Source organism: Equus asinus, chromosome 2 (genome assembly GCF_041296235.1).
Source record: "Equus asinus isolate D_3611 breed Donkey chromosome 2, EquAss-T2T_v2, whole genome shotgun sequence".
NCBI classification, from domain to species: domain Eukaryota; kingdom Metazoa; phylum Chordata; class Mammalia; order Perissodactyla; family Equidae; genus Equus; species Equus asinus.
This window is the reverse complement of record NC_091791.1, coordinates 126,295,251-126,321,023: the sequence shown is the minus strand read 5'-3', so window position 1 is coordinate 126,321,023 and position 25,773 is coordinate 126,295,251. Positions and strand designations below refer to the sequence as shown.

Below are 25,773 nucleotides of genomic sequence, written 5' to 3'. Positions count from 1 at the left end.
TCAAGGCCCCCATCACGTCCATCTGGAGGTAGTGAGCCTCCAAGCTGGTCTCCCCCTCCCAATCTCACTTCCTTCGAATCCGGCCTCCAGGCAGCTGTTAGATTAGCTCACACACAGTCTGGTCCCCACTGCCCTGCCTAAAGCCATCCAAGGGGTGCTCTTTGCCCTCAGGATAAAGCCCAAGCTTCTCAGCCTGATCAGACCCACCACCTCCCACTCCTCCACATTCAGAAGCCACAGGCAGCAGGGCAAAGGGTGCCAGCTTTGGAGTAAAACAAACCTGAGTTTCTAAGACCAACTTGTCTACCACCTAACCATGAGATTATGGACAGATGATATCACCTCTCAACCTCGGTGTCCTCATCTGATCAATGGAGCTAATAATAGTACACTCACCTTTCCCAAGATGTGGCATCCACACGAATTCCTGAAGTCTCTCTCCATCCACCCTCTCCTCTCCTCCCGCACTGCCACACTGCCAGGTCAGCCCACTATCAGCTCCAAGTGGATCACAGCTTCCTCACTGGTCTCCCTTCAAGCTTGTCCCACTCCCCGTCTCTTCATACACAGCAGCCAGTGACCTTTCTAAAATGCAAAACTGACTCTCTCTGACTCCCCATTGTCCTGAGGCTAAGTCCAAACTGCTTATGTGGCTTCAAACGATCTAGGCCCTGCCTACCTCAAAATCCATCCTGACATATGAGGCTACAGGAGCTGTGTTCTCCCTGCTCCCAGCCCACTCAGCCCGGAAACCTTCCTGCCCAATTCCTCCTCACCCTTCAGGTCTCAGCTTGGCTGCCACTTCCCCCAAGAAGCCCTCCCTCGCACACACACACCCACCCTAACCCAAGTGAGCTCCCCTTCCTATGAGCCCCTAGCCCACGATACCTGCCTGGCCTGCTGCTCATGAGGTTTTAGTGTAAACCTGTCTGTCTTACCAACGACATCAGGTTTTAGTGTAGACCTGTCTTACCAACGACACGGCTCTGTGAGAGCAAGGACCACATCATGTGTACCTGGCACAGACTAGAGGCTGAATGAATATCTGTCAAAAGGGTGAAGGGGACAATGGTGAGGAAGGAGTTCTTGGCCCATGGAAAGCCCCAGGCTCAGCCGGGGAACTTATCAGACTCAACATATATTATTTAAAACATGGCCACAGGAAGCAAAGCCAACTTGCCAAGGCCCTGGAGGAAAGAGCTGACAAAGAAGGGAAAGGGAAGTCGTGGGGATGGCTCAATTCTGGGAAGCAGTGTAGCTGGTATTTGGGTATCAGTTCCAGGGACAGGGCAAGGTCACCCAAATGTTCCGCAGCATAATGGGGTGGGGAAGTTAAGGAGCCCCAGCGCCTGTGAAGTCGGTCTCTGGGGGCAGGGTGCAAGTTGCCACAGAATGGAAACCAGCTTTAGGTGGTCTGTATCAGGGGGACAGGAAGGGCTGTGTCAGCCCCATTTGACCAAGGCAGGCCCATGAGGATGGAACTGGTCTTTGTTTCCACCACAAACAAGCCAGAGACATTGGGTTCAAGACAGAGCTTCCTGGTCTTTGCTCCCAACCACAAGAAGGCAGCTGGGCTCCTGGCAGACTACTGAGGCACAAAGAGGCCTGGGACCAAGAAGCCTGGTGAGTTAAGTCATTTCAGCCAATACAAACACCTCTCAGCATTAACTCTAGGATGAAGAGAGAAGTATGGAGAGACCTCATATTTTCTGGAGGAAGGAAAGAACAATGTGCTGTGCAGGCCATGTCTGGACTCATGGGTCCTCCTGCGAACCTCCCTTTAGGAGTATCACTGATGAGCTGGAGGTCATCCAGAGAGAAGAACAGGATGTGCTGGGGACCAAAACCAGGCAGACGGGTCAGAGGGGCAAGTCTCCCTAACAACCCTCACCAATGGAGCAGCGGGAACAGGCTTGATCTGTGTTCCCTTTGGAGCAGAAAGGGGACTAAGAGGTAAACACTGTGGGGAACAAAGGACAGAAAAGTTTGTCCTTATAAATGGTAAACCTTTTGTCCCAGGAGGTGACAAGCAAAAGCCAAGTGACCATGATCACGGATGCTGCAGATGGAACATTCACCAAAGGCTCAGGGCAGGAGTGGACCTCTGATCTCCTTTCCACCAAAACACCATCTGAGGGGAAGGATTTTTCCCTGATGAAGTATTCAAAGCACATGAAACCCACCCGCTCAACTTGGCCATGTCTGTGACGCGGCAGGGAACGGTGTGCCAAGGAGAACGAGAGCTCAGGCAGATGGAGTAGCAGCTTGGGGGTTGGTGCCCTCTCTTCAATATGAAAGCTGAGCCCTGTTCGTGTTGGTGTTGTTGTTTAGTATTGTTATTTAACTGCTCTTGTATTTATGCCTTCAGGACAGAGAAGAGGGCCCTGCTTCCTGGCACAGCTCTGAGGCCTGGATTCTGGCATCATTACAGAATAGGCATCAAAGAATGCCTGGTGAGACTAGGCCAGGGGAAGGACAAGAAAACTTTTGGAAGCCTTTGGGAGAGGGAGCAATGTGGAGGGTAAGCTGCCCCTCCTTGCTCCCCCTGAAAGTCCACCTAGCCACTCCCCAGACTGTGGTCATCTCAGAATCACAGGTCTCTTCTGGCCAAAGCTGTAACACAGTGGTCACCCTGGAGACTGGGCAGCAGCCTCGGGCACATCCTGAGGATGCCACAGCCCACAGCACCAAAGGTCTGGGGGCTATCACTGGAAACTTCTCCCAAAAGAGAATGTGGGCATCACACAGCATCCCATGACATGGGTCTAAAATTCTCCACCCAGGGCCCAGAAGCAGCGGCCAGCCCTGCTCCCTGATGCCACGGTACCAAGACCCACATACTATGCTTGCCCCATTGCCTCCACCAGCTCAGATTAGCCAGAAAGGCCAAACACCGGACAAAGCAGAAGGCTGACCATCAGGTGTATTGGGGAGAGGAGAGCTGGGGCACCTTCAGGAGTGCTTCCCGTGGGCAGCTGCCTTGGCAGTTTGTAGGGGCTCAGGAGGAGCAGGGAATTCACGGGGCTCCTCCAGCAAAGATGAGCTCCAGGGCTGCTTGGATGTCTCCGCCAGTGGCCTGCAGGGCCCGAAGGCTCAGCTCATCGTCCTGGATGCCCATGTCACGCAGCTGCTGCAGCTGGGGCTGCCACTGGCTCTGCAGAAAGAGAGGACCAGGCAGAAGCCGTTAGTTGGAACCCTATGGAGACTCACTTAGGTCTATCCTTTCAGGAGGAGAGAGGAAGGTAGGTTCCTAGAGCAAAGCTGCTGACATGAAGTTCCACAGAACACAGGGCTTCTAGGAAGACTACAACAGAGGCCTGAGGGTAGAGAACAAATTAAAAGTTTGATCAATAAAAAGGGGAAATTTTAACATAAGAATCAAAAGAGAAAGCACAAGTTACTCAATGTCTAAATTTCAAAAGATTAAATTACTTGCTTTCTCTTGCAATGTATAGACACAGACACACACACACAAATGGGGAAGAGGGATAAATTTTAAAACTAGTTTTGGTTTGAGCATGATACGTAGTAAAAAGTCTTACTTACTCCTACCCACTTCTATCCCCACTATAGATATCCTATTTTATTTTCTTTGAGGAAATAGAAATATATACTCCTATATTTACCCTTCTCTTTACTCCTGTTCTATATCCACCCTTTTTTTTAAACATAATTAATGTATCCTGAAGATCTCTCTAAGCCAGTACATAAAGAACTTTTTAATAACTGTCTAATATTCCAACTTGTGGATGTCTTGAAATGTTCCATAACTGAGCTGTTTCCAATCTTTTGCCCTTACAAACAATGCTGCAGTGACTGATTCGGTACAAACGTCATTTTCTACATGCACATACATCTCCAGGATAAATTCTGAGAAATGTGACTGCAAGGAATTACATGGCTTTAAGGGCCATCTGGATTTCCTTTTCCATGAATAGTCTATATATATTCTTTGCTCATTTTCCTATGGAGCTGTGGTCCTACATTACTAGAACTTCCACCTACAGGGATGTTTTGTCCTTTGTCTGATGTGTGTTACAGATTTTTTTCCTAGTTTGTTGTTAGTCTTCAGACTACTTGGGGTTTTTTTGCTGGTTTGCTTTGCTATGCAGAAATTTTCACTTTTACAAACCGAAAATTTATCACTCTTTTTATAATGGCTCCTGGATTTTGACTTTCAACTATGAAAGGCCTTCTCTACTATAGAGTTTAAAGAAATTAACCCACATTTTCCTTTAGTACTTTCAAAGCTTCACTAATATCTACATCATGAAGGAGGGAAGTGCACAACTTAGGGAAAACGATGTGCTCACACGTGGGAAGGAGAAGGCTGTGGGGAAGAGATGCAAATTCAGAGATAGGCAGGCAAGGGCAAGGATGTGGAGGGCTTTTAAAAAACCACACAAACCAACTCAGATCCAGTTTACAGACCAGGTGGAGCCAGTGAAAGCTCCTGAGCTGTAGAGTAAACAGGCCTCTAGCTGGGGCAGGCAAACAAACGGAAAAGACAAGCTGTCCACGGGTCCTGCTCCTGTGCCCCTCACTGTCCACCAGGGCCACGTGGGGTAGCAAAAGCCACATGAGCTGGAACACTGTCTCTACCACTTAAAGGCTTTATGACCCTCGATAAGTTCCAGAAATGATGCTCACCCCCCAAGGCTTACTGTGAGGAGCAAAGGAAAGAGAGTGGAGCAGACAGCTTGTGCAGAGGCATGCAAGAAATCACTGAACCCTTGAGTCTTCCACTTAGCTGCTAGGGTGACCATTCCATGAAGCAGAGCAGATGGTGTCACTCCCTGCTTAAAACCTTCCATGGCTCCCTGGTGACTGCAGGATCAAGGCTAACCTCCTCACCCAGGCACTCAAGGCCCTCCACTCAGGCTCCTGCTCTCTGTTTCTCTGACTCCATCTCAGGATCTTCTACACCAGGACACTGCCTGCTGGCCTTGCAGTTCTGAGTATGTCACACAGACCTCCACACATTCACTCAAACATGTAGCTGCCTCTGCCTGGCCACCATTCTCCCACCTCCAACACTGACTTCCCTACCTGGCTAACCTCTAACTAATTCTTTGACAATCAGCTTAAACACTCTTTCCTCAGAAGAGTTTTGCCTCAACTCGGGCCTCAGCTCAAGCCTGGGCTGGGCTTGACGCCCTGCTGCTCCCCCACTTGAGTAATTCCCTGGTGCTCCTCCATGGCAGGGATGAGGACTGGCTCGTCTCTACCACGGGAGCTGGACCCAGGCCTGGTATACACCTGTTCAACACTCAGTCCATGCTCACAGAATGAATGAATGAATGACTCTTTGACTAAAACTGCCATAAGTATCTAAGCCAGATGGTCAGTGGAGTCAGGTGATGGCCACTGGGTGCAAGAATGGAAGCATCCTCTCCTGTCACTCTGCCACGCCCCAGCTGTTCTAAGAGTGAAGTGTGCCAAGTGGGAAGGTCCTCCAGAGAGCAGAAAAAAGCTCAGTACCCAAAGTAACTAAAAAGCTGCATGGACAGGAGCAGTGGGCAGACTGACCTGAAGGCTGGGCTGCCCAGAGGCCTGCAGGGCATGCTGCAGGGCTTGGCTGAAGAGATCATTGGTGATGGGCGTCCCTGACTGGACACCAGACGACATGGGCGAGGTCCCTGAGGAATGGCCCTAGACATAAATCAACGGTTAGTGCCACCCTCAGAGCCATCTCAATCTCCCAGCACACACCCACTGCTGTCACATTACCCCATCATGACCCTAGGGTGCCCAACTTCTGCCTCCCAACAGGGGCCTGCATGAGACAACCACACAGAGGTACCTAACAGCTCACTATGTGGGCAGAAAAGGTTCCATTCTCTTCTGCTCTATGGAAATGGAACTGAGCACCTGACCTAGCCTAGGACCCAGCACTGGGAAAGATGGCCTTGGAAGCTGGAGTGACCGTCACCAGGAATGCTTAAGCCAGTAATGGCTGGGCCCTGTGAGGATGAGGAAGTGTACATTATGTAGGGGGAGGTCCTTCTGAACTACCAGGAGGAGGAATCAATCAGGACTGTGCTGAACCCCAGACTCCCGAGACCTAAAGGCAAGTGAGGGGGGTGTAAACTGAGAAAACCACCAGGGCTCCAGGCAGAGTTCATCTCAAACCAGACTAGCACCAGACCCAGAAAAGGTTGACCCATTCTACTGCTAGGGAGCTTCTCCCTTGGGGGCCCAGCCTCCATCTTCTGGCTCTCTCTCCATACCTGGGTGCCAGGGGTTGGCGTGTGAGAGCTGCTCTCCGGAGTGCTGGCCAGGGCCAAGGCGGTGGCCAGCTCACTCTGGGTGATGGGCCGGGGTCCAGCAGCTCCACTGTAGCCCAGGGAGGCTGGGCGGGAGCTGGGTGTGCTGCTAGAGGGCGTGGACCTGGCACTCTGGAGATAGGAGGCACCAGAATCAGGGAAGCAGCACTGTGACATTCCCAGGTGAACACCACCCCACTCCAGGAACCGCTCTTGGGGAAGACTCCCCAAGCTGCCAGGTTCAGAGAGGAACAGTATGACAGAGACTTGGCCACCAAATGGCCTATGCCCACCTCCCAGCTTGGCTGTGCCAGGTCCCAGGGAGGGGCCCATCTTCAGCACCATCTCCCGCAAAGGGCAGGCAGCCAGGCCACTTACAGGGTGAAAGTCGTCCTCATCATCAGAGAGCCCTTCAAAGAGGAAGCCACCTGGAGGAGGGAGAACAGATTTCCGGAGGAAGAACAGAAAGGCACAGGCGTAGCTCCAGAATCTCAGCTCACATACTCTCCAAATTCATATTTTCCTCTATCCCCTTGGAAAATTACAGGACAGATGCACTCCCTGACTCAAACCGAGAGTTCCCAAGGAACACCCTCTGCCAGTGCTATACATAGCTGCTGAGTAAAGCAAATCCCTGGGCCACTGCCCACTCTAAGAGATGGCAATTTTTGCTCTCCTGAGGCTCACCTGGCATATCCCGGTATGAGCTGGAGGGCATGCTCCGGGAAGAGGAGTCAGCCCCTGGCAGCGGGGTGCTGCCTGCCACTGAGTGCAGAACCAGGACGATGGCATTGACCAGGGCTGGGTGAGCAGGCACCAACCTGGAACAAGGGCAGAAAGAAACCCAATGGTGACTAAGCGGGAAAGAGCACTCTTGGCCCTGACAGGATTTCCGGGTGCCAATCACAACGATCAAGTGCCTATGCCTGCCCTTAAATTCTTCAGTCTTGGGGCAGGCCTGGTGGCATAGTGGTTAAGTTTGTGCGCTCTACTCTGGCGGCCCAGGGTTCACCAGTTCGGATCCTGGGTGCAGACCTATGCACCGCTCATCAAGCCATGCTGTGGCAGCATCCCACATAGAAGAACTGGAAGGACTTACAACTAGGATATACAGCTATGTACGGGGAATTTGGGGAAGAAAAAAAAAAGAGGAAGATTGGCAACAGATGTTAGCTCAGAGTGAATATAAAAAAAAATTGTTAAAAGAAAAATTCCTGTCTTTAGCATCTCCCTCCAGTTGGCTTTGCCCTCCTGCTCCTCTGCCCCCAGCAATAGCGGCGAGGCCTTCAGTCCTGGAATCCACTGCAGATGCTTCACCTTCTCCTCCACAAGGCATGATGGGACATGTACAGCTAGGGAAGCTCAGGGGTCAAGTCTCTGGTCTTGACTCCATCACTACTTCCCTGGGCAATCTTTGACAGGTCCCTTCTCTTCCCAGGGTCTGGATGTTTTCTTCACTTGCAAAATAAGGAACATAATCTCTACTGTCCCTTCCAGCTCTAAAATTTTATGGATCTATGCACCTGCTTCTTTCCTTAGCTTAAAATCCTTCAAAGGCTCCCTAATATCTACTGAATGAGATCTAAACTGAACCTGGCCTGCAGAGCCACCTCCCTCAGAACCCTGCTTCATCTTGGCATTTCCACCTGCCCCTGCCCCTGGGCTTGTCATTCCCCCAGAACCTCCTGCTCTTTCTTACCTCCTGACACATTTAGAAGGTAGACTTGGGGGGAGACCAGGGATAGGCTCCAAGAGCAGAATCCAGGCTGACAATTAGGTTTCTGGCCTAACCGTATGAGGAGAGACAGATGGGTATACTTACGTATCAAGCATGTTGGGATCAGCGAAGACAGAGAAAAGGTCCTTATCCTGGAGAACCCCTGAAGGAGAATGGGGCGCACCTCAGAGACTAGAAATCTAGCCAGATCCAGGAGGGAGAAGAGGCTTTAGGCCTCAGAGCAACCAGCTCAACAGGGACACTGGACCCCAAAGCAGCCCTCATGAGTAGAGGAAACCAAGTACCACCAGCACAAGCTAGATACTCTCCATCATGTTCCCTACCCACCACCTCCCCCTGCACTGAGGTCACATACTGAGTACTGACACGCCAGCCTCCTTTCCCCACATCTCTGGGTTCTTCCCTCATCCATCAAGGTATGCCAGAAGACTTCCTTGATTGCTATGGTTTGAGCTAATCGCTACCCTCATTTGGCATCCTCATAGTCTCATTTATGATGTTAGTTAGGCCATGATTTCTCTTTGAAGACTGCCAGAGGGCTGGGTAGAGTTCTTGGAGGGCTGGGTATATGGTTGCTTACTCCCCCTCCCCTACAAGACCAGTGATTCTTTAAAAGATGGTCAAAGTCTCTTTAGGGTAATTGGCTTCTCCTGGTTTCTCCTTCTCTAACACCTATTTCCTCAAGTTCAATCCTGCACTTACCAAGAGCAATGGGATCGCTGCTGAGGCCTGGGGTGGCCACAATGATCTGATCCAAAGATTCCTTGTTGCTGAGCATCTTAAAGACCTGCAGGAGAGATGGAGAGGGCTGAGCACTCCAACCAGCTTGATCCACTCAGCAAATACCCACACTCTGCTGAAGTATTTCCTCCCACCAAGTGCTTGCACATACATTGCCACAGTGGAACAATGGCCCCATGAAACAGAGGAACCCGTTTTTTCTCTGAGATCATGGCTTACTGGAGGGGAAACAAACAATAAAAAAGCAAGACCACAGTAAACCTTCAATCTCTGGTCCTTCCCCTCATCTACAGTTTCAATGCTTCCAAAATAAAGGCTCTCATTAGAAGCCTTTCACAAAGGTTTCTCTAGGTCCCAAAAGTCCTTTTGAATCTCCATACAATTATCATTTCACCTTCATATATATTGGGAAGTTCACAGCTGTATTAATTTTGCTTATCAACTCTCCTACAGAAATACATCAGTGTGCTTTCCCAATGAGGAAATCTAGGTAAGGAGCAGTGGGCAGGCAATTCAGCCAAAGTCAAAGGATGAGGCCCAGCAGAAACAGTATGTAGATCCTTTGGCTGTCACCATATTCATTCCACGAGGCCAGTGTCAGGAGAGGTTGTATCATTATCATTAGAAGGAATTAACAATGCCTAGCTGAGAGCCTCTTTGGGAGAAGACAGGGTTCTACTGAGACCCACAGACACGGCAAAAAGTCCCTGAGGAACTCTTGGTAGCCATGGCAACAGGCTTCCAGCTCCCACTCTACACCACTCGCCAGCGTTCACACCCTCTCCTGCAGGCCTGGCAAGAGTCTCGGGCAGGGGGCCCTGGCACACACTCACCGCCTCCCTGTAGGAGGAGCTGCTGTGCAGGGCAGTGTGCAGCACCCGGAACTCCCTCAGGGCAGCCACTTTGTCCACAGGTTCTGGGGACAAGACACTCAGTTACCCTACAGCCCAGGTCCTGCCCCTGCTGCAGACACAGAACATCATTTCAGCATGCGCCCAGATGTAGCTTGGTCTGCAGGTTCCCTTCCCTCATCACCCCACTAAGAATGTGAGTGCCCATTCTGAAAAACCCATTAATGCCACAGATGTGAAAACTGCACTCTCTTTTAAGCATCTTCAGGAGATAAACAAATTCAAGTTCCAGCAGGGGGGACTCTTACCACATGAAAGAGACTGCTCTGATCAATATCTCACTGCAGCAATTCTAGACTTCTTACATTTGAAAAAAGGAAGCTATAATCAACTCAGAAGACTTTTATGCAGTGATTTATAAGAAGCGCTGCAAGCCATCTGAACAATATGGAATTACGCTGACACAATATGTTAAGGGAAAGAAATAGAACACAAAGTTGGATGTGCATTCTCTAGGAAAACTACACAAAACGTGTCAGTGCACATGTGGCCCGAGGCTGGAAGGGGCCAAGTGGAAGAACAGCACTTAGGTAGGGTGACAGGATCAGGGTAATTATTTTCTCTTTGATATTTCCTTTCACGCTTCTGTAATATTATTTTCAATTAAAAAAAAAAGAAAAAACAAGAAGGACCAAGAAAACACAGTAGGGTTCTTAAACTTTCCTCACTCACCTGACAGCAAGTGTTTTACTGGAACTCAAAGCTTCTTTTTGATCTTTGGACACTATGACTCATATATATGGGAAAGTTTAGTTATTGTCTTAATTTTACTTGGTTAGTTTACTATTTAGGAAATTATCGTATTTCATAAGTGAAGAAATTTGGATAAAAGGAGGGGGTGTAAGTAGGAAGTTCACCACGGGTCACACTTTTAAAAGTGTGGTTACCCTCGCCTAGGATGGCTACTTGTGATTGTACACACTGTGTACTGGCCAACCCAGGAGCACCATTCCCAAAGCAAGATGAATGGGACACCTGGCCCCAACCATATTCCTACCTATAGTTCTAATTATACAGGTTGTCACTTTCGAAAAAGATTCATCTTAAGTAAATTACCTAATTTATTAATTCAATAAACATGTACTAAGTATTTACTCCACACTTGGTTTTGGGCAAGGCACAGGAATACAAGAAATAAGAGTCCCTGCCATCAAGGAACTCTGAAGACAGTAGGAGAAACAAGACTCAATCAAACACGCAAACACACAATTACAAGGTACCAGGCTGAGGACCTCAGCAGAGATGTGGATCCCAGCCAGGGGGTAGGGAACATGGAGGCCGATAGCCATTCCTGAGGGAGGGCCACACAAAGCTGCCTCCCAGAGGAGACCATCTGGGAGGATATTTAAGTTAGAGCAGATGTCTACTAGGAAAAGGTATTCCAGACCTAAGCAAGAACACATGCAAAGGCAGGTAAGGACAAAAGAACGAGGTGCTTCAAAGGAATGGTAAGTCATTCTTGTGGCTGGAGCTCGGGGTACACATCGCTGCTCAAATAGCAGGCTAAGAGATCCTGAAGGGATTTGTAACCGTCCATGGAGAGCCACCAAAGGGATCCAGGTGGGCAAAGAGGAACTGACAGGTTCTTCCTCCTACAGGCGCTAATCCAGTGAGAGATCAAGAAATGTGCTTCCTTTTGGAAGAGCACTCAAAGATAAAATATCTAAAATGCCATCACAAAACAGTTTCTTTTCAGATCTAAGTTTCCTTTCACTTCCCAATAAAAAACCCACTTGTTTTAAAAATAAATCTCCAGGCAGAAGGGGGGAGGAAAAGGACTCCTAGTATCTTAAGTTGATAGCCAGCTAAGAGTTACAGTTGTCTCCATAATATCTCTGAGGTAATCTCACCCTTTGGAAGTAGGAGGCAGCCAGCCCAGTGGAAAGAACATGGGCTCTTGAGCCAAGAAAACCTGGATTCACATCCCAGCTCTTGCATTCACTCTCTAAGGAGGTAACCTTGAATAAATACGTTTCTAACTCTCTTTTTCTTCATCTATAAAATGCCAATACTGTTACCTACCCTGTAGGGCCACTATAATGAACAAATGAAACAATCTGGCTCAAAGAAGCAATGAATGTTACTTTCCTCCTGTCAATGCCCTCCAGCCAAGACCAGAGGGCCACACATGCAGGTGAACAAGTTGGGTTTGCTGCTCCTTCCAGAGAGGAGAAAGCACACCACGGAAGTGTGGGGCATCTCAGTAAGAGGATGTTAGAAAGGACTTATTATAGGATTTGGAATTTGACTGGTGATTTGGGGGGAAGTTTAAGGAAGCAGGGCTTTGCTCTGGACTGGGTGCTGTCAGGAAGTGGGGGTGATTTTACAATTGGGTATCTTAATAATTCTTATCTAGATGGAAGAAAAACTAGAGCAAAGCAAAAGCTGTGATTGGCAAAGAAGCAACGGTCATTCATAATAGCCAGGACAGAGGGACAGTTCGTCACTTTTGTGGTCTGGACAACATTCAGGTTTTTGTCTCTGTTCAGAAATGAGAGGGATCTTATTTTGTCTTGATCCATCATGGTCTCAGAGTGAGTAGACTTGTAGACGTTGGTGACCTGTGAAATTGTTCATGTTCCATAGACTGGCTGAGGGCCAGGCCAACTCCTGGATGTCAGAGACTCTCTGCCTTTCTCTTTCTCACTTCCCATCAGGGTATAAAAGAAAATCTTTTTTTCCTTTATGTTTAGAATTGAAAAAAGGGGAAATTTCAAGCTGATAACCAGTCACAGCAATCATGAACATTATAAAAATACATCAAACTGCCAGTTTAACAAAGCTAATCTCTTGTAGACAGCTTAGCTTTACCCTTGAGGATGCTTTTAAAACACAGATGCAAAACTTAAACTATGAATTCCAAGCAGCACCCTTTATTAATAAATCAAAATGGCATTAGAGGCTTTGTATGTATTCTCCAAGAGCTACATTAATACTGTTTGAATATTTTCAAGCTTCAGGAAACTAAATGACCAGTATAGCAGGAGAAGCGAGCTGAGCGAGCACACCATCACCTGGGGCAGTTCGATGGAAGATCTGCTAAGAAGAGAACAAACTACAGCATTAGAGGGGTTTCAGCTTTTTTCTAAAGAGAACAGTAACAACAGAAACAAAAAGATACCAAGTTCATTGCGAAATAAACTGTTAACCTAAAGCAATTTAAATAGACACACACTCCCCACCACATTAAAACAGTGGGTAATGAACTGAAAAAGTAGAGAAACACATCCCCTTCTGTCAGTGGTGCTGGCAGCAAGAAAGTCAAAACTGCACCCTGTTTATTAATGTGGTCTAATCCAATCAGTAAGGAAGATATCATCGTCTCAGTAAATCATCCTCTGTTACCCCCAGGCCCATGCCTCAAGAATACACAGACCCTTCCCTTGTAGATATTCCATAAGCTCTTCCTGTTTGACTAATGGCTAACCCTCACTCACCTGGTTTCTGATCAGGCTCAGGCCAGGACTTGCGCAGAACATGCACTGTGGACCCAGGTTGAATGCCGTAGAAGTCAAGGGTCTGGTCATCTTTTAGCTTCCGGCCACAGTAGATCAGATCTAAAAAGAACTGTCCACTTATACTTTGCTCCTCAAAACAATTTAGATGGTTTCTGTCCCCTAAGAACCTTATCTTGATTGGCCAGATAGCTGGAGAATGCTATATGCTTTAAAAAGTGCTCTTATTTAACAAACACACATTAATAACAACTGCTAGCAAGTGCAAACCGATAAAATGTAGATTCCATGCACAGGAAAGCTCTAGAGCTTAACATCATGGACACAGCTCGATTCAAATGAAGGGGAAAATGCAACAACAAAAAAGGATGAATCCAGTGTTTTTATGACTGAAAACGTACTTTTTGCGAGTTTATACCATTTTGCCAGTTTATTCACCATTATATTTATAATCTAACTTATGTGATATTTAAATTCCTCCTTCCTCCAGCTAGACTGCGCTTGTCTAGGAAAGGATCCTTTTTCACTGCCTTCCCCCTAATCAACCAACCAGCCAAACAAAAGTTCTCCTAACCACCCCCTAGGACCCACCCCAAATGCCATATACTGGGGCGCTTTCCCTGACGAGCTCATCTTTCCCTAGCCCACTCCAAATTCTTGCTCTTTCGAAGAATTTAACAAACTCATAGTTAAGGAAATCTGTGCTAAAGTACTTCAATATAACACACAACTGAAATGACAACCAATAGTTTTATTATGTGATTTCTGTTTCTATTTACCTAACAACACTCTCTTCCCTGGAGTGTTAACATTATGAGGCAACGAATCCCAAACTCTCAATTTACCCTTGTAATTCCAGAAGTATCCTCCCCAAAAAGAGATCAGAGCAGCAGCCCATCCCCAGTCCACAGAGACTCACCAATCAGCTCAGGGTCTGGAACAGACTCCTGGAGTTTGCCAGCAATGAGCTGCTTCAGAAATGAAATACTGTAGCTCCCCAGTGAGTATTCTCCCAGCTCTGTCTCTGGCAACCGAAGAATAGACTTTGGGGCAAGTGGCTGGTCAGCCAGCTTCACCGCTAGGTGCCAATCTGAGAGAGACATCCTCTCTCTTTCGCGCTCTCTCTTTCTCCCTGTAAAGGAACAAAGCCTTAGTGGTTAAAAGGCAGACTACCACCCCACCAAGGGGTTGAATGAGTGATAATTCAGTGTGACACTGTTGGAAAGCACAGGATACAGCACCAGGAGGCCAGAACGAGAACGTGGGGGTCCTCTCTTTACTCATCCTATGATGGACAGCAAGGAACTTCCATTCTCTAGACCTCAGTTTCTTCATCTTTAAAGTGGACATAAAAAATCATCCCATCTAATAGGAATGTTGTGAGGTTCAAATGAGATCATCCAACTCTCTCCCCTACATACACTCCTTATTTCCAGTTTTCTTCATCAACTCTTGCTTGAACTACTACAACAGCTTTCTACAAGCTCCCTGCCTCTTATGTCTCCCTATCAAATATCCATGCTGCCATCCAACTCATCGTTTTAAAATACAGATCTGATCAAGTCACTCCTCTGTTTAAAAGTCCTCCAATAACTCCAAACCACCTCTATGAATAAGTCTAAACTCCACAGCCCGGCTTACAAAAACATTCACATCTGTTCTCTCTTGCCAGCTTTCTTCCCGAAGAGCCCTGTGCCACCCCACCCTCCCCAACACGTAAGTCCACCCCCACCAAGCCTCCATTCATAACAAAGCTCTGTCCCACTTTACACCTCTGCTCATCTAACACTGCATGTAATGCCTCTTCCTTCCTTGGTCTCTTAGCAAACTCCTATCAAGACCAACCCAAATCCAACCTCCTCTGTCCCCTCTCCCTTTCCTCTGTTGTCCCCATAGTCCCTCAGGGCAAAGTGTTACAAATATCTATTTACTTCTCAATCTCTCCCACACCCCATTCATGGAGGCCCTTGAAAGCAAAGACTAGATATTTTTCGGACTTACTGTCCCTATGCCTGGCACACATGGGTCCCCAGAAAATGAATCAGAAACTCTGAGAGTGGAAGAATCTTGTAAGGAAAGACAAGCCCTTGTTATAATCATTATTGCTTCCAAACAGGCTTCTTTGGAAAAGAAAAGAAAAAAGGCTGTGAAGGGAGGCTTTGAGGCTGCCCGGCAGATCTTAAGGCATCCTCAAGGTACCTTCCATCTCCAGGTTTATGACAGGGAAGGGAAGAGGTCTCTTTATAGGCCGTATCTCATTTAATTCTCACAACTGTGACCTGAGGCAGACATTATCATCCACATGTTACAGACGAGGAACTGAAACTCACAAAGGTGAAGTCACTGGCCCAAGGTCAGAGATAGCTAGTCGTGAGGCAGGGACATTATCTCTTTGGTGACGACCCCACTGCTCCCATGGGACCAGGTAACTAGTCAACAGACGACGAGCCCGCGCGCCCCGGGACCCAGCGCCCTCACCCGTCCCGCGGAAGGAATCCGGCCGCAGAGCCGCCGGTGTAAACACTCACTCCGGTCCTCTCGCCGGAAACCGGAAGCTCCGCGCTGCATTCTGGGAGTTGCAGTTCCTGCTGCAGCCCCGCCCTTTATAAATAGCCGACCGGCAAGGGGCGCTAGTTGCAAAACTTCCGGTTCCGGGAAGGGCGTGGCTTCTGGGCCGTTTGAAATTTCCGGCGCGAGCGTCCTGTTGTTGTTCTAAGGCGCAAGTCGCGAGAGGGATGCCTGTTGTGGGGTTTACAGCACCGTGATTCCCACGCCGTCCTGGGAAGCATACGGAGACTAGCGGGTTGCTACAGCGCCGCAGGAGGGAGCGCGCTGCCAGGCCCTGGGCCGGTTCGCGGACACTGATCCCCTCCCGCTCCGACCCTTCCCTCCGCGAGGGCTCTTAGCAGAGCGGCTTCTCCAGACACGCCCCAGCGGTTCCTCGCAGCCTCACTAGGAAAACGGCTTGCCCTCCGGTGAAGTCAGCCTATTTTGTGCTCCTCTCCTCCTCTTGCTTCTCGCGGCGAACCTTCCTGTGGGGGCATTCTGGGATCTGAACGATGACTGCTCTAAAAGTTGATTCAAGAGGGGAGTTAACTACGTCGGGTTCCCGGCACGCCACAACATGCAGTGGTGGGGTTTATATAACAGCCATTCATCCAATCAGTTTGGCAAGGGGAATTTCCACTGAACTCTCTTAGAGAAACTGCATATTTTAGTTGCACAATTAGAATTGGATTGTGCTTGCACAGAAGTTAGGATTAGCTAAAATAGAAAGAGGGGCTACTTCTGATTGGACTCTACTCAAGGAATTAATTGAAGGACTAAGGTGAATATAAAAAAATGAGATTGATCACAGCCAGTGTGCACAAACATAAAAGCATCACTCTGGAACTTCCCAATGTAGGCCTGGGACTAGGGCAGCGACTGAGCAGAACAACTCGACTGAAGCAGACCAACTGCAGGGTCTGGGAGGGCCTAACAGTGGAGGTTAATCACCCCTCTGCTGCTCCGATAAGATAATGTGAGAGATTTTCACAGTCTCTCACTCTGCCTTTCAGGCTGAAGCCCAGGTCCCTCATGGCTGTCCCCAAAGTCCCCCTTCCCCCAGCTACCCCTTCTCTAGATATAACCTCTCTTTCAGAAATCCTTCCTACCTATCCAGTCTTCTTTAGGCTCCTTCCTCTCCTATCTACTAAAGCTTGCACCTGAACCACATAATTTAGTGTTTTATTAAACTTTGTTCAGTGCTGTGCCTTAACCTGCACACACTTAACAACTGCTGGTAACTGCTATTAACACTTAATAACTGCTGGTCCTTAACAAGGACCCTGTCTTCATTTTGTTTTCCTCAAAGTGGAGCTGAATACACTAGATACTCATGAATTTCTTGTTTCAGTTGATTTCATTATAATCTCCCCAGGGAAATGGACAATGACTGTCTGGCACTCCACTTTATCTTCAGCAGGGCCTGACATGTAGTATTTGAGCAATAAATACTTGTTGAATGAATAATTCAGGCCAAAGGTTCTTCCAAATGTGGCTGTCTTGCTGTAGCTTGTTGATCCCAGGAAAGAAAGTAAGCCTCTCTGAGTTCTGATTCATTGCACTGTTCAGAAACATTGTAATAATAAATTATTAAATCAGCAGATGAATGAAGGAATAACCCAGGGCCAAACAGGTTCTTTGGGAACCAATTTACCAAGTAGGTGCTGTACACAGAAGCAAGGGTCAGATTCTAGATAAAATTAGAAGAACCTGGACACAAGACAAAGATGCATGACCAGACGTGGTAAAAAGGAAAGTGTTGGGGCCCAGTCCCTTGGCCAGTCCATATTTGGAGACATTGATACCCTCATTAGTTCTCTCTGAGAAAGTGGTGGACAGTTACTCATTAAACCTTCAAGAGATTATTTGGCCCAATCATTTAACTATTGTAAAACAAATTAAAAGAATGCACATTTGCATTCTTAACTTTTTTCCGTTTATAAAATTAACATGGGGATTTCTGGGTCTGGCAAGGTAGCAAATAAAAATCGTCTGTAGGGGCCGGCCTGGTGGCACAGCGGTTAAGTGTGCACAGCGGCCCGGGGTTCACTGGTTCACATCCCAGGTGTAGACATGGCACCACTTGGCACGCCATGCTGTGGCAGGTGTCCCACATACAAAGTAGAGGAAAATGGGCACGGATGTTAGCTGAGGGCCAGTCTTCCTCAGCAAAAGGAGGAGGATTGGCAGCAGATGTTAGCTCAGGGCTAATCTTCCTCAAAAAAAAAAAAGAAAAGAAAAAATCATCTGTAAATACTCCTGCTACAAATACATGTATAAAATAATACACTTATTATTATATCACATAGCTGTGGTCACAAGAGAAATGGGAAATCCTCAGATGCCAGAAATGAAAGGGGAATTGGAAACAAGGCAATGAGCTTGAGAGCTGATAGGTACCTCTCCGGAGAGATTAGTGGTCCTAGAAACCTTGCTTGGAGATTTTTGTGTGAATACTAAAGTACTGGGCCCCTCCAAGATCGAAACTGACACGACTACACAAAGTTGAAACCCTTAAAAGATTTGCACCCTAAGTGAAAGGGCAGACTACAAAAACAAACAAACAAAAAACCATGTATCAGCACTAAGAGAGGGCAAGAAAAGTTCTCTCTGCTTCTCTCTGAGGACAGGGCAACTGATTATGTGAAAGAATAATCCTCCCTGAGAATTTAAAACACTAGTCCTGTCCTTTGTGCAAGTTTGTGGTCAAACTTTTCCAGAAACATCCAAAATTGCTCCTGGGGTCTGCAGTTTGACATACAGTAACAGTACTATATAATGTCCAATGAATGGATACACAATGAATGGATACACAAACTGAGGCACTCTATTGAGAGATTAAAGATTCAATGGCAGAAAAAATATGTAGTTGGGTGGGTTTTGTGTGAGTGAACTTGACTAGACTGAGGTGTGCTATTTAATAAGAGGAAAAAAGGCAAATAACCTGTCATTTGAGTGTCTACAAATTTCAACTTTTAATCCAGTTTATTCTTTTACAGAAAGCAACAAAACCTAGATCTATATGAATAAAAAGTACAAAGACTTAAGACATGAAATTAAAATAAAGTTAGGATGTTCAAAGTGTTATCTTGATTAAGTATTACCTCTAGTTTTATAAGTCAACTTTATTTAGAAATAATTTACATACAACAAAATGTACACTTTCCTTTTTTTTTGCTTGGTCCTGGGGCTCTTGGTAAAGCAAATATAAGTCCTCTTTGGAGCAACACTATCAGAACCCATGCCATCCAACAGGAAAGGAGAAGGCTAAGCTGCAGACTTTACACAAAGAATTAGCAAATATTCATGGAAATAAGCCATTGTAAGAGCAAAGAACAAGCAAGAGTCACAACACCAAAAATGTCAGATATTACAAAGTCAATAAAAAATAAAATAAGCATGATAAAATTTGTTAAAAATACTAAAGAAGATATCAAGCCTTTGAGAAAGAACAAGACATGATGAAAAAAGAACAGGCATATATAAGAAGAACCAAAAAGAATTTTTAGAAATAAGTATTGTCACGGAAATGAAGAATTCAACAGATGCATGTTCTTCTCAAAAATGTATATTGTGTTGGGGCCACCCCCATGGCCAAGTGGTCAAGTTCGCACACTCCACTTTGGCGGCCCAGGGTTTTGCTGGTTCAGATCCTGGGCGTGGACCTAGCACCACTCATCAGGCCACGCTGAGGCAGGTCCCACATAGCACAACCAGAAGGACCCACAACTAGAATATACAACTATGTACAGGAGAGCTTTGGGGAGGACGAGGAGGGGGAGGAGGGGGAGGAGGAGAAGAAGAAGAAGAAAGATTGGCAACAGATGTTAGCTCAGGTGCCAAAAAAAAAAATGTGTATTGTGAATATCTTCTCCCAGTTGGTTGCTTGCTTTTTAACTCTTTTAATAGTATTTTTTAAGAACTTCTTAAAAGTCCAATTTATGAAATTTTATTTTGATGAAAAGTGCTTTTTGCATCCTATTTAAGAAATCTTTACCTGCCCTAATTATGAAGATATTTTCCTATGTTTTCTTCTGTAAATTTTATCTTTCACATTTAAGTCTATGATTAATTTCAAATTAATTTTTATGTATAAAGTGAGATAGGAATCAAGGTTCTTACTTTCATATGGGTATCAATTGATCCAGCACTGTTTTGGCTTTTAATCCTGTCCCTGCTGAATTTCAGTGGTAGCTTTGTCATAAATAAGGTGACTATTATGTATGGGTCAATTTCTGACTCTATTCTGTCCGGTTGATGTATTTTTGTATCCTTGTGCCAATAACCATACAACTTGATGTCTGTAGTTTTAGTGTAGTTCTTGATGCTAGTAGAATAAGCCCTCCAACTTTGTTTTGCTTTAGGATGGATCTATCACCAATAGATGACAATTGTTAGCTTTTTTTATGCTTCTAAAAATATAATTATATTGAATTAAATAAATACAAGTATTCAACAAAATTTAGATTATCCTGCACATGTATTTAGTAATCTACATATTTCACTGAACTTGTTATTTCCCCATGTGCTCAATTTGTCTTCAAGAACATGATATTTTTACTTTTTATTTTAAAATAATTTCAAGTTTACAGTAAAGATGCAAAAATAGTACAAAATAACTCCCTCATAACCTTCACTCAAAGCACCCAACTGTTAACATTTTACAACATTTACCTTATCATTCTTTCTTACTCTCTCTGTATACATATTATTCTTCTCCTACCCCCATTTCTGAGCCTTTTGAAAGCAAGTTGCACATATGATGCCCCACTACCCTTAAATATTTCAGTGGGTATTTCCTGAAAACAAGGACACAGTCTCCTACATAGCCACAGTACAAGCCATAAGAATCAAGAAATTAATATTAATACAGTCCAACCATCTAATCCATAGTCAGAATTCAAATTTCATCAACTGTCCCAGGTAGGTGGAGGCTGATCACCTCACGGCTGTTTTCATCGGTTATGTGGGAGACTTTCACAAAGTCTGTCATATCAGTCATTAATCCCAGCAGGCTTGGTTCCTTTTAATGGAGAATGGTATTTAGAATCCAAGTCTGGATGCCAGATGTGCTTATTGCCACTGGGATGTCATCATTTCGAGTTCTCAGTGGATAGATCTAGGAAATATGTGAATATTTACCCACACAAACACATTCATCTCTATTTCTATTTCATATATATGTTTTAACACCAATACTTCAAATTCCAATCCAATATCATGTATTTTTTTCTAGACTTCCCCTCTATAATTTTACCTCTCTTCTTCAAAATGCCTCCCGTTTTCCACAGTATATTTACTTGCATTTGCTCATGTTGAAATCCATGGTTCTATCATAGTGGAGCCTCTTCAACTTGAGGTCTTAGTCCTTTCAACATATGACCCTAGAAGTTTTTGATAGTTTCCTTGCTATCTGCCATAACAAGAGTTCCAGGTTCATCTTGTACATTTCCTGGCCCAGACACGAGAATGAGCCATTTCTTCAAGAAACTCAGATGGTTTTTAGTGAGAAATTGTATTTCAAGACCTCAGTCTGGGCCCTGGGGATGCTTGTTGCTACTGGATTGGTCATTATTTCTAAGCTGCTTTAATGGAGCCGGGGAGAGATGGAGAGCTAGATTTATAGCCAGAGAGAGAGAATTTATACTGCTACTTCAAATTCAAGACTACTTTTTTTTCGCATATATTCTTTTCATTCTACTCCCTCTGCTCCTTTCCGTTTTAACAGATGTATTACATATTATCAGAATCTATACTCATTAAATACTTTACCTTCTTCCTTTTAACTCTTTTCATTCTCCAAAGAATTCTATGTTTAATGTTCACCACTAGTTTTTTAAAATTGGAACACCTTCACGACTAGATTTCTGAGGAAGGGCCACAATATTCCCTGAACCTTTTCATATTAATAGCAGTTTGTCTGTGGCCTTTACTCTTGAAAATCAGTTTTCTGAATGTAAAATCCTTGGCTCGGATTTTTTCCCTTGAGATATTTCATTTTCTTTTGATGATGAAAACCTAATTTTCTTTCCCTTATAATTTACTTGCTCTTGTCACCTAGTTACCCAATGAATTTTTCCCTTTTTCTATAAGTTTCAGTAATTTTACCAGACTATATCTTAGTGTTGTTTGTTCTAGGTCGATAGTCTCAGACATGTGGTATGCTGTTTCAAAATGAGGTTTCAAATACTCTTTATTTCAGGAAAGCTTTCTTGAATTAGAAGTTTCAGAATAGTTCTGCTCTCTTGCTTTAGTTTGCTTCTTAAGAGTACTCTTGCTATCCATATGTTGGCTCTTCATTATCTCTCTTCAATATTTATCATTTTTTCTCAAGTCTTTTATCTCTTTCTTCATTTCTTTTTATTTTTAAGATGTTCCTCCTTTTCAAACACTTTATATTTCTCTTATAGCATAATCTGTTGCATTTATTCTTTCTTGCGTTCCTTTTGGTTTAGACTACCTATTGTATTGATTTTTTTTCCTTTTATTTGTAATTTTGTTTCCTGAGATCTGTCACCTCATTTCTGAGTTTTCCTAGTTCTAATTGATGTTCTGCTTTCATGTCTTATGCCATTTTCTTAAGCTCTTTCAGTTAATTTTGCAATAGATGATTATAGTTTTTATCTGTTTCTTGCTCATGTCTTATTGGTATGCTTTTATTGTCCATTGGAATGTAATTCTGCTCCTTCTCTAGACAATTGCACTGGCAGAATCTGACGTAATTATTTTGATCTCTGGAGTTTACTGAAAGCTTCAAGTTCAAGGGGAAGGCTTGGAGGGTAAATTGCAGTTAATATCAGTGAATTTCAGCTCCTAGCACAGTAGCAGCTATCCATCCCCAACCAGCCCCTTAGCAGGCAGTTGTGCATGTATTTCAGGAACAGCTTGCAGACAGCTTGCAGGAGCCAGGGTGGGCAAAAAGGACCCTGTCCTCCAAATATTGGGGATCTGTGCTCTGATCACTGATTGTTGCTTCTGATCAGACAGGTGCAGACAAAGAGGAGGACAGCCATTGTTGTGGCACCACCCCCATTGTTGCAGGTCCCTCCACCTCTGACAGAAGGGGCTTTCAGAGGATTTAGAAAGCCAGCACCCTTTCCCTCTCTCTTTCATTTTTCTCTTTTTCCCCATTTGGAAGCCAAACATTAAAGACTGGGACATTCAAAAACAACTGCATACATAGGGAAAATTAGAAAGTGACCATGCATGCTCAGGGAAAGGTACAGGCTCAGAAAAGACCTGAGAAGACCTTAAGTTTATACCTCATGTTAAGCCTTAGCAAAGAGACAGTCTACAAGAAGAAAAAAGTAAACAAAAATTTAAAAATAACAAAAAACAGAAAGTGCTAGGGAAGGGGGAGAATCTGATTTGAAGAGATACAACATTATTAGATTCAAATGTCCCATCTTCAACAAAAAATCATGAGGCATACAAAGAAACAGGAAAGTATGGCCCATCCAAAGGAAAAAATAAATCAACATAAACTACCCCTGAAAGAGACCTGATAGCAGACCTACCAGACAAAGATACTAAAGCAACTGTCTTAAAGATGCTCAAAAAACTAAAGGAATATGTAGAGAAAGTCAAAAAAATGATGTATGACCAAAATAGAAATATCAATAAAGAGATAGAAAACCTAAAAAGAAACCAAAGAGAAATTCTGGACCTCAAAAGTACAATAACTAAAGTGAAAAATTCACTAAAGAGGGGCCAGCCCCATGGCCGAGTGGTTAAAGTTCTGTATGCTCTGCTTTGGCAGCCCAGGTTTGTGGGTTCAGATCCTGGGTGTGGACCTACTCCACTCATCAGTGATGCTGTGGAGGCATCCCACATGCAAAATAGAGGAAGAATGGCACAGATGTCAGCTCAGAGGTAATCTTCCTCAAGCCAAAAAAACAAAAGGAAGGTTGGCAATAAATGTTAGCTTGGGGCAAATCTTCCTCACCAAATAAATAAATTAATTCATGAGAGACATTCAAAGGCAGATTTGAGAGGGCAAAAGAAAGAATCAACAAACTTGAAGATAGGACATTGGAAATCATTGAGTCTCGGGAACAGAAAGAAAAAAGATTAAAGAAAAGTGAACAGAGCCTAAGGGACCTGTGGGAAACTATCAGCAGGACCCACATACACATTTTGGGAGGCCCAGAGGAGAAGAGAAAGAGAAAGGGACAGAGAGAATATTTGAAGTGATAATAGCTAAAAACTTACCAAATTTGATCAAATACATGAATGTTAACATCCAAGAAGCACAACAAACTCCAAGTAAGATAATCTCAAAGAGACCCACACCAAGGAGCATTATAATCAAACTTTCAAAAGACAAAGATAAAAGAAGGAATTTTCAAAACAATAGGAGAGAAGTGATTCATCACATACAAGTGATCTTCAATAAGACTGTCAGATTTCTCATCAGAAACATGGGAGGCCAGAAGGCAATGGGCTGATATATTTAAAGTGCTAAAAGAAAAAACTGTCTACCAAGAATCCTATATCTGGTAAAACTGTCCATTAAAAATGAGGGAGAAATTAAGAGATTCCCAGATTTAAAAAGGTAAAAAAAAAGCTGAGGGGGTTTGTTACCACTAGACTCGCCCTTCAAGAAATGCTCAAGGGAGTCCTTCAGGGTGGAATGAAGGGACACTAAACACTAACACAAGGCCATTTAAAGCAATAAAGATCTCAGTAAAGGTAAATACATGTGCAATTTTAACAGCTGGTATTATAGTAACAATGGTTTGTAACTCCACTTTTTGTTTCCTACATCATTTAAGAGACTAATACGCTTTTTAAAAAACTATTAGGCTAAAAGGTAGTATTATTGTAAGTTTGATTTATAACTCTACATGTTGTTTTCTACATAACTTAAGAGACTAATTCATTTGAAAGAATTATTACTTTATGTTTTGGGACACATAATGTATAAAGACGTAATTTTGTGACATCAACAACTGAAAGGGGTGGGGAAATACCTATAAAGGAGCAGAGTTTTTGTATGTTAAGTAAGTCAAGCTGCTATAAATACAAATGAGAGTTTGTATTAAGAGTTTGAATTAAGAGAAATACAAATGAGAGTTTGTATTAAGAGTTTGAATTAAGAGATTCCCAGATTTAAAAAGGTAAAAAAAAAGCTGAGGGGGTTTGTTACCACTAGACTCGCCCTTCAAGAAATGCTCAAGGGAGTCCTATACAGCTATAGGATGTTAAATGTAATCCCTGTGGTAACCACAAAGAAAATAGCTACAGACTATAAAAGAAGGAAATGAGAAATAGTTGAAATGTTTCACTACAAAAAATCAACTAAACACATAAGAAAACAGTAAAGCAGTAAATGAAGGACCAAAAAAAGCTATAGGACATATATAAAACAAATAGCACAATGACAGAAGTAGGTCCCTCCTTATCAGTCATTACCATAAATGTAAATGGGTTAAACTCTCCAATCAAAAGACGGAGATTCTTAGAATGGATAAAAACACATGATCCAGAGTGATGTCAGCATCATGGCAGAGTGAATTTTTCCATTTGTCTCTCCCCTCTAAGTTACAACTAAACAGACATTCATTAACTAACAGAAGATTCCCTACACAACCCAACAGGATGCCTGAGAGATCCATGCAGCTGTATGTCTGAAGGTGGGTGGACTGGATCCCCTGGAAGCAGTGGAACTAGGTGAGCAGACCCCTCACCCTCCTCAGAGACAGTGATCTAGGTCATGGATCCTTACACAGCTGCCAGCACAACTGTGAGTCGACGCGTGGGCAGCCCAGCCCACATGCAAATGCTTTTAGAGTGGTAGCCAGGCCCACAGGAGCACCTACCTACTGAGGCACTCCACCCACATGAACACTCCCCACCAGCTCAGCCCATGCAAAGGTGCCCCACCCACCAAGTGCAGTGGCTCAGCTGTCCTGCCTGAAAGCACAGCGGCCCCACCCATGGGAGCACAACCTGCCTGCTAAGCACAATGCCTGGCCACAACCAGCCTGCCAAGCTCAGAGGCCTTGTCCACATGAGCACAACACACTGAGCTGCGATGGCCAGGCCACATGAACACAGAGTGGCTCAACTGGCACAACTACCAGCAGACAGGGCAGGATCAGAAAACACAGCTC

General features: G+C 44.7%; 1 protein-coding gene across 3 annotated transcripts; it reads right to left on the bottom strand.

Annotated features, from left to right (window-relative positions):
* Positions 1-2,905: 2,905 nt before the first annotated feature.
* UBL7 (ubiquitin like 7) lies at positions 2,906-15,750 on the bottom strand. 3 transcript variants are annotated; one of them, XM_070498148.1, is made up of 11 exons: positions 15,640-15,750; positions 14,031-14,243; positions 13,094-13,213; positions 9,579-9,661; positions 8,707-8,791; positions 8,089-8,146; positions 6,954-7,087; positions 6,645-6,694; positions 6,231-6,398; positions 5,530-5,652; positions 2,906-3,154 (listed from the first exon to the last, which is right to left on the bottom strand). In XM_070498148.1, exons 1-11 carry the CDS (start codon positions 15,677-15,679, stop codon positions 3,017-3,019), a joined length of 1,212 nt encoding a protein of 403 aa, XP_070354249.1. In that variant the 5' UTR covers positions 15,680-15,750; the 3' UTR covers positions 2,906-3,016. The 3 variants fall into 3 exon arrangements, with proteins under 3 accessions (XP_070354249.1, XP_014714870.2, XP_014714869.2); XM_014859384.3 differs by having other exon boundaries at positions 15,590-15,691; XM_014859383.3 differs by having other exon boundaries at positions 15,442-15,649.
* Positions 15,751-25,773: the final 10,023 nt, after the last annotated feature.

Bases quoted from the DNA above. Each gene is read 5' to 3' on its own strand.
- UBL7 (XM_070498148.1), bottom strand. From the start codon at position 15,679: ATGCAGCGCGGAGCTTCCGGTTTCCGGCGAGAGGACCGGA. The intron at 9,662-13,093 runs GTGAGTGAGGGT...TCTTGTCCCCAG, and splicing joins TGAGCCTGATCAGAAACCAG to AACCTGTGGACAAAGTGGCT. The intron at 8,147-8,706 runs GTAAGTGCAGGA...ATTCTCCTTCAG, and splicing joins CAGCGATCCCATTGCTCTTG to GGGTTCTCCAGGATAAGGAC.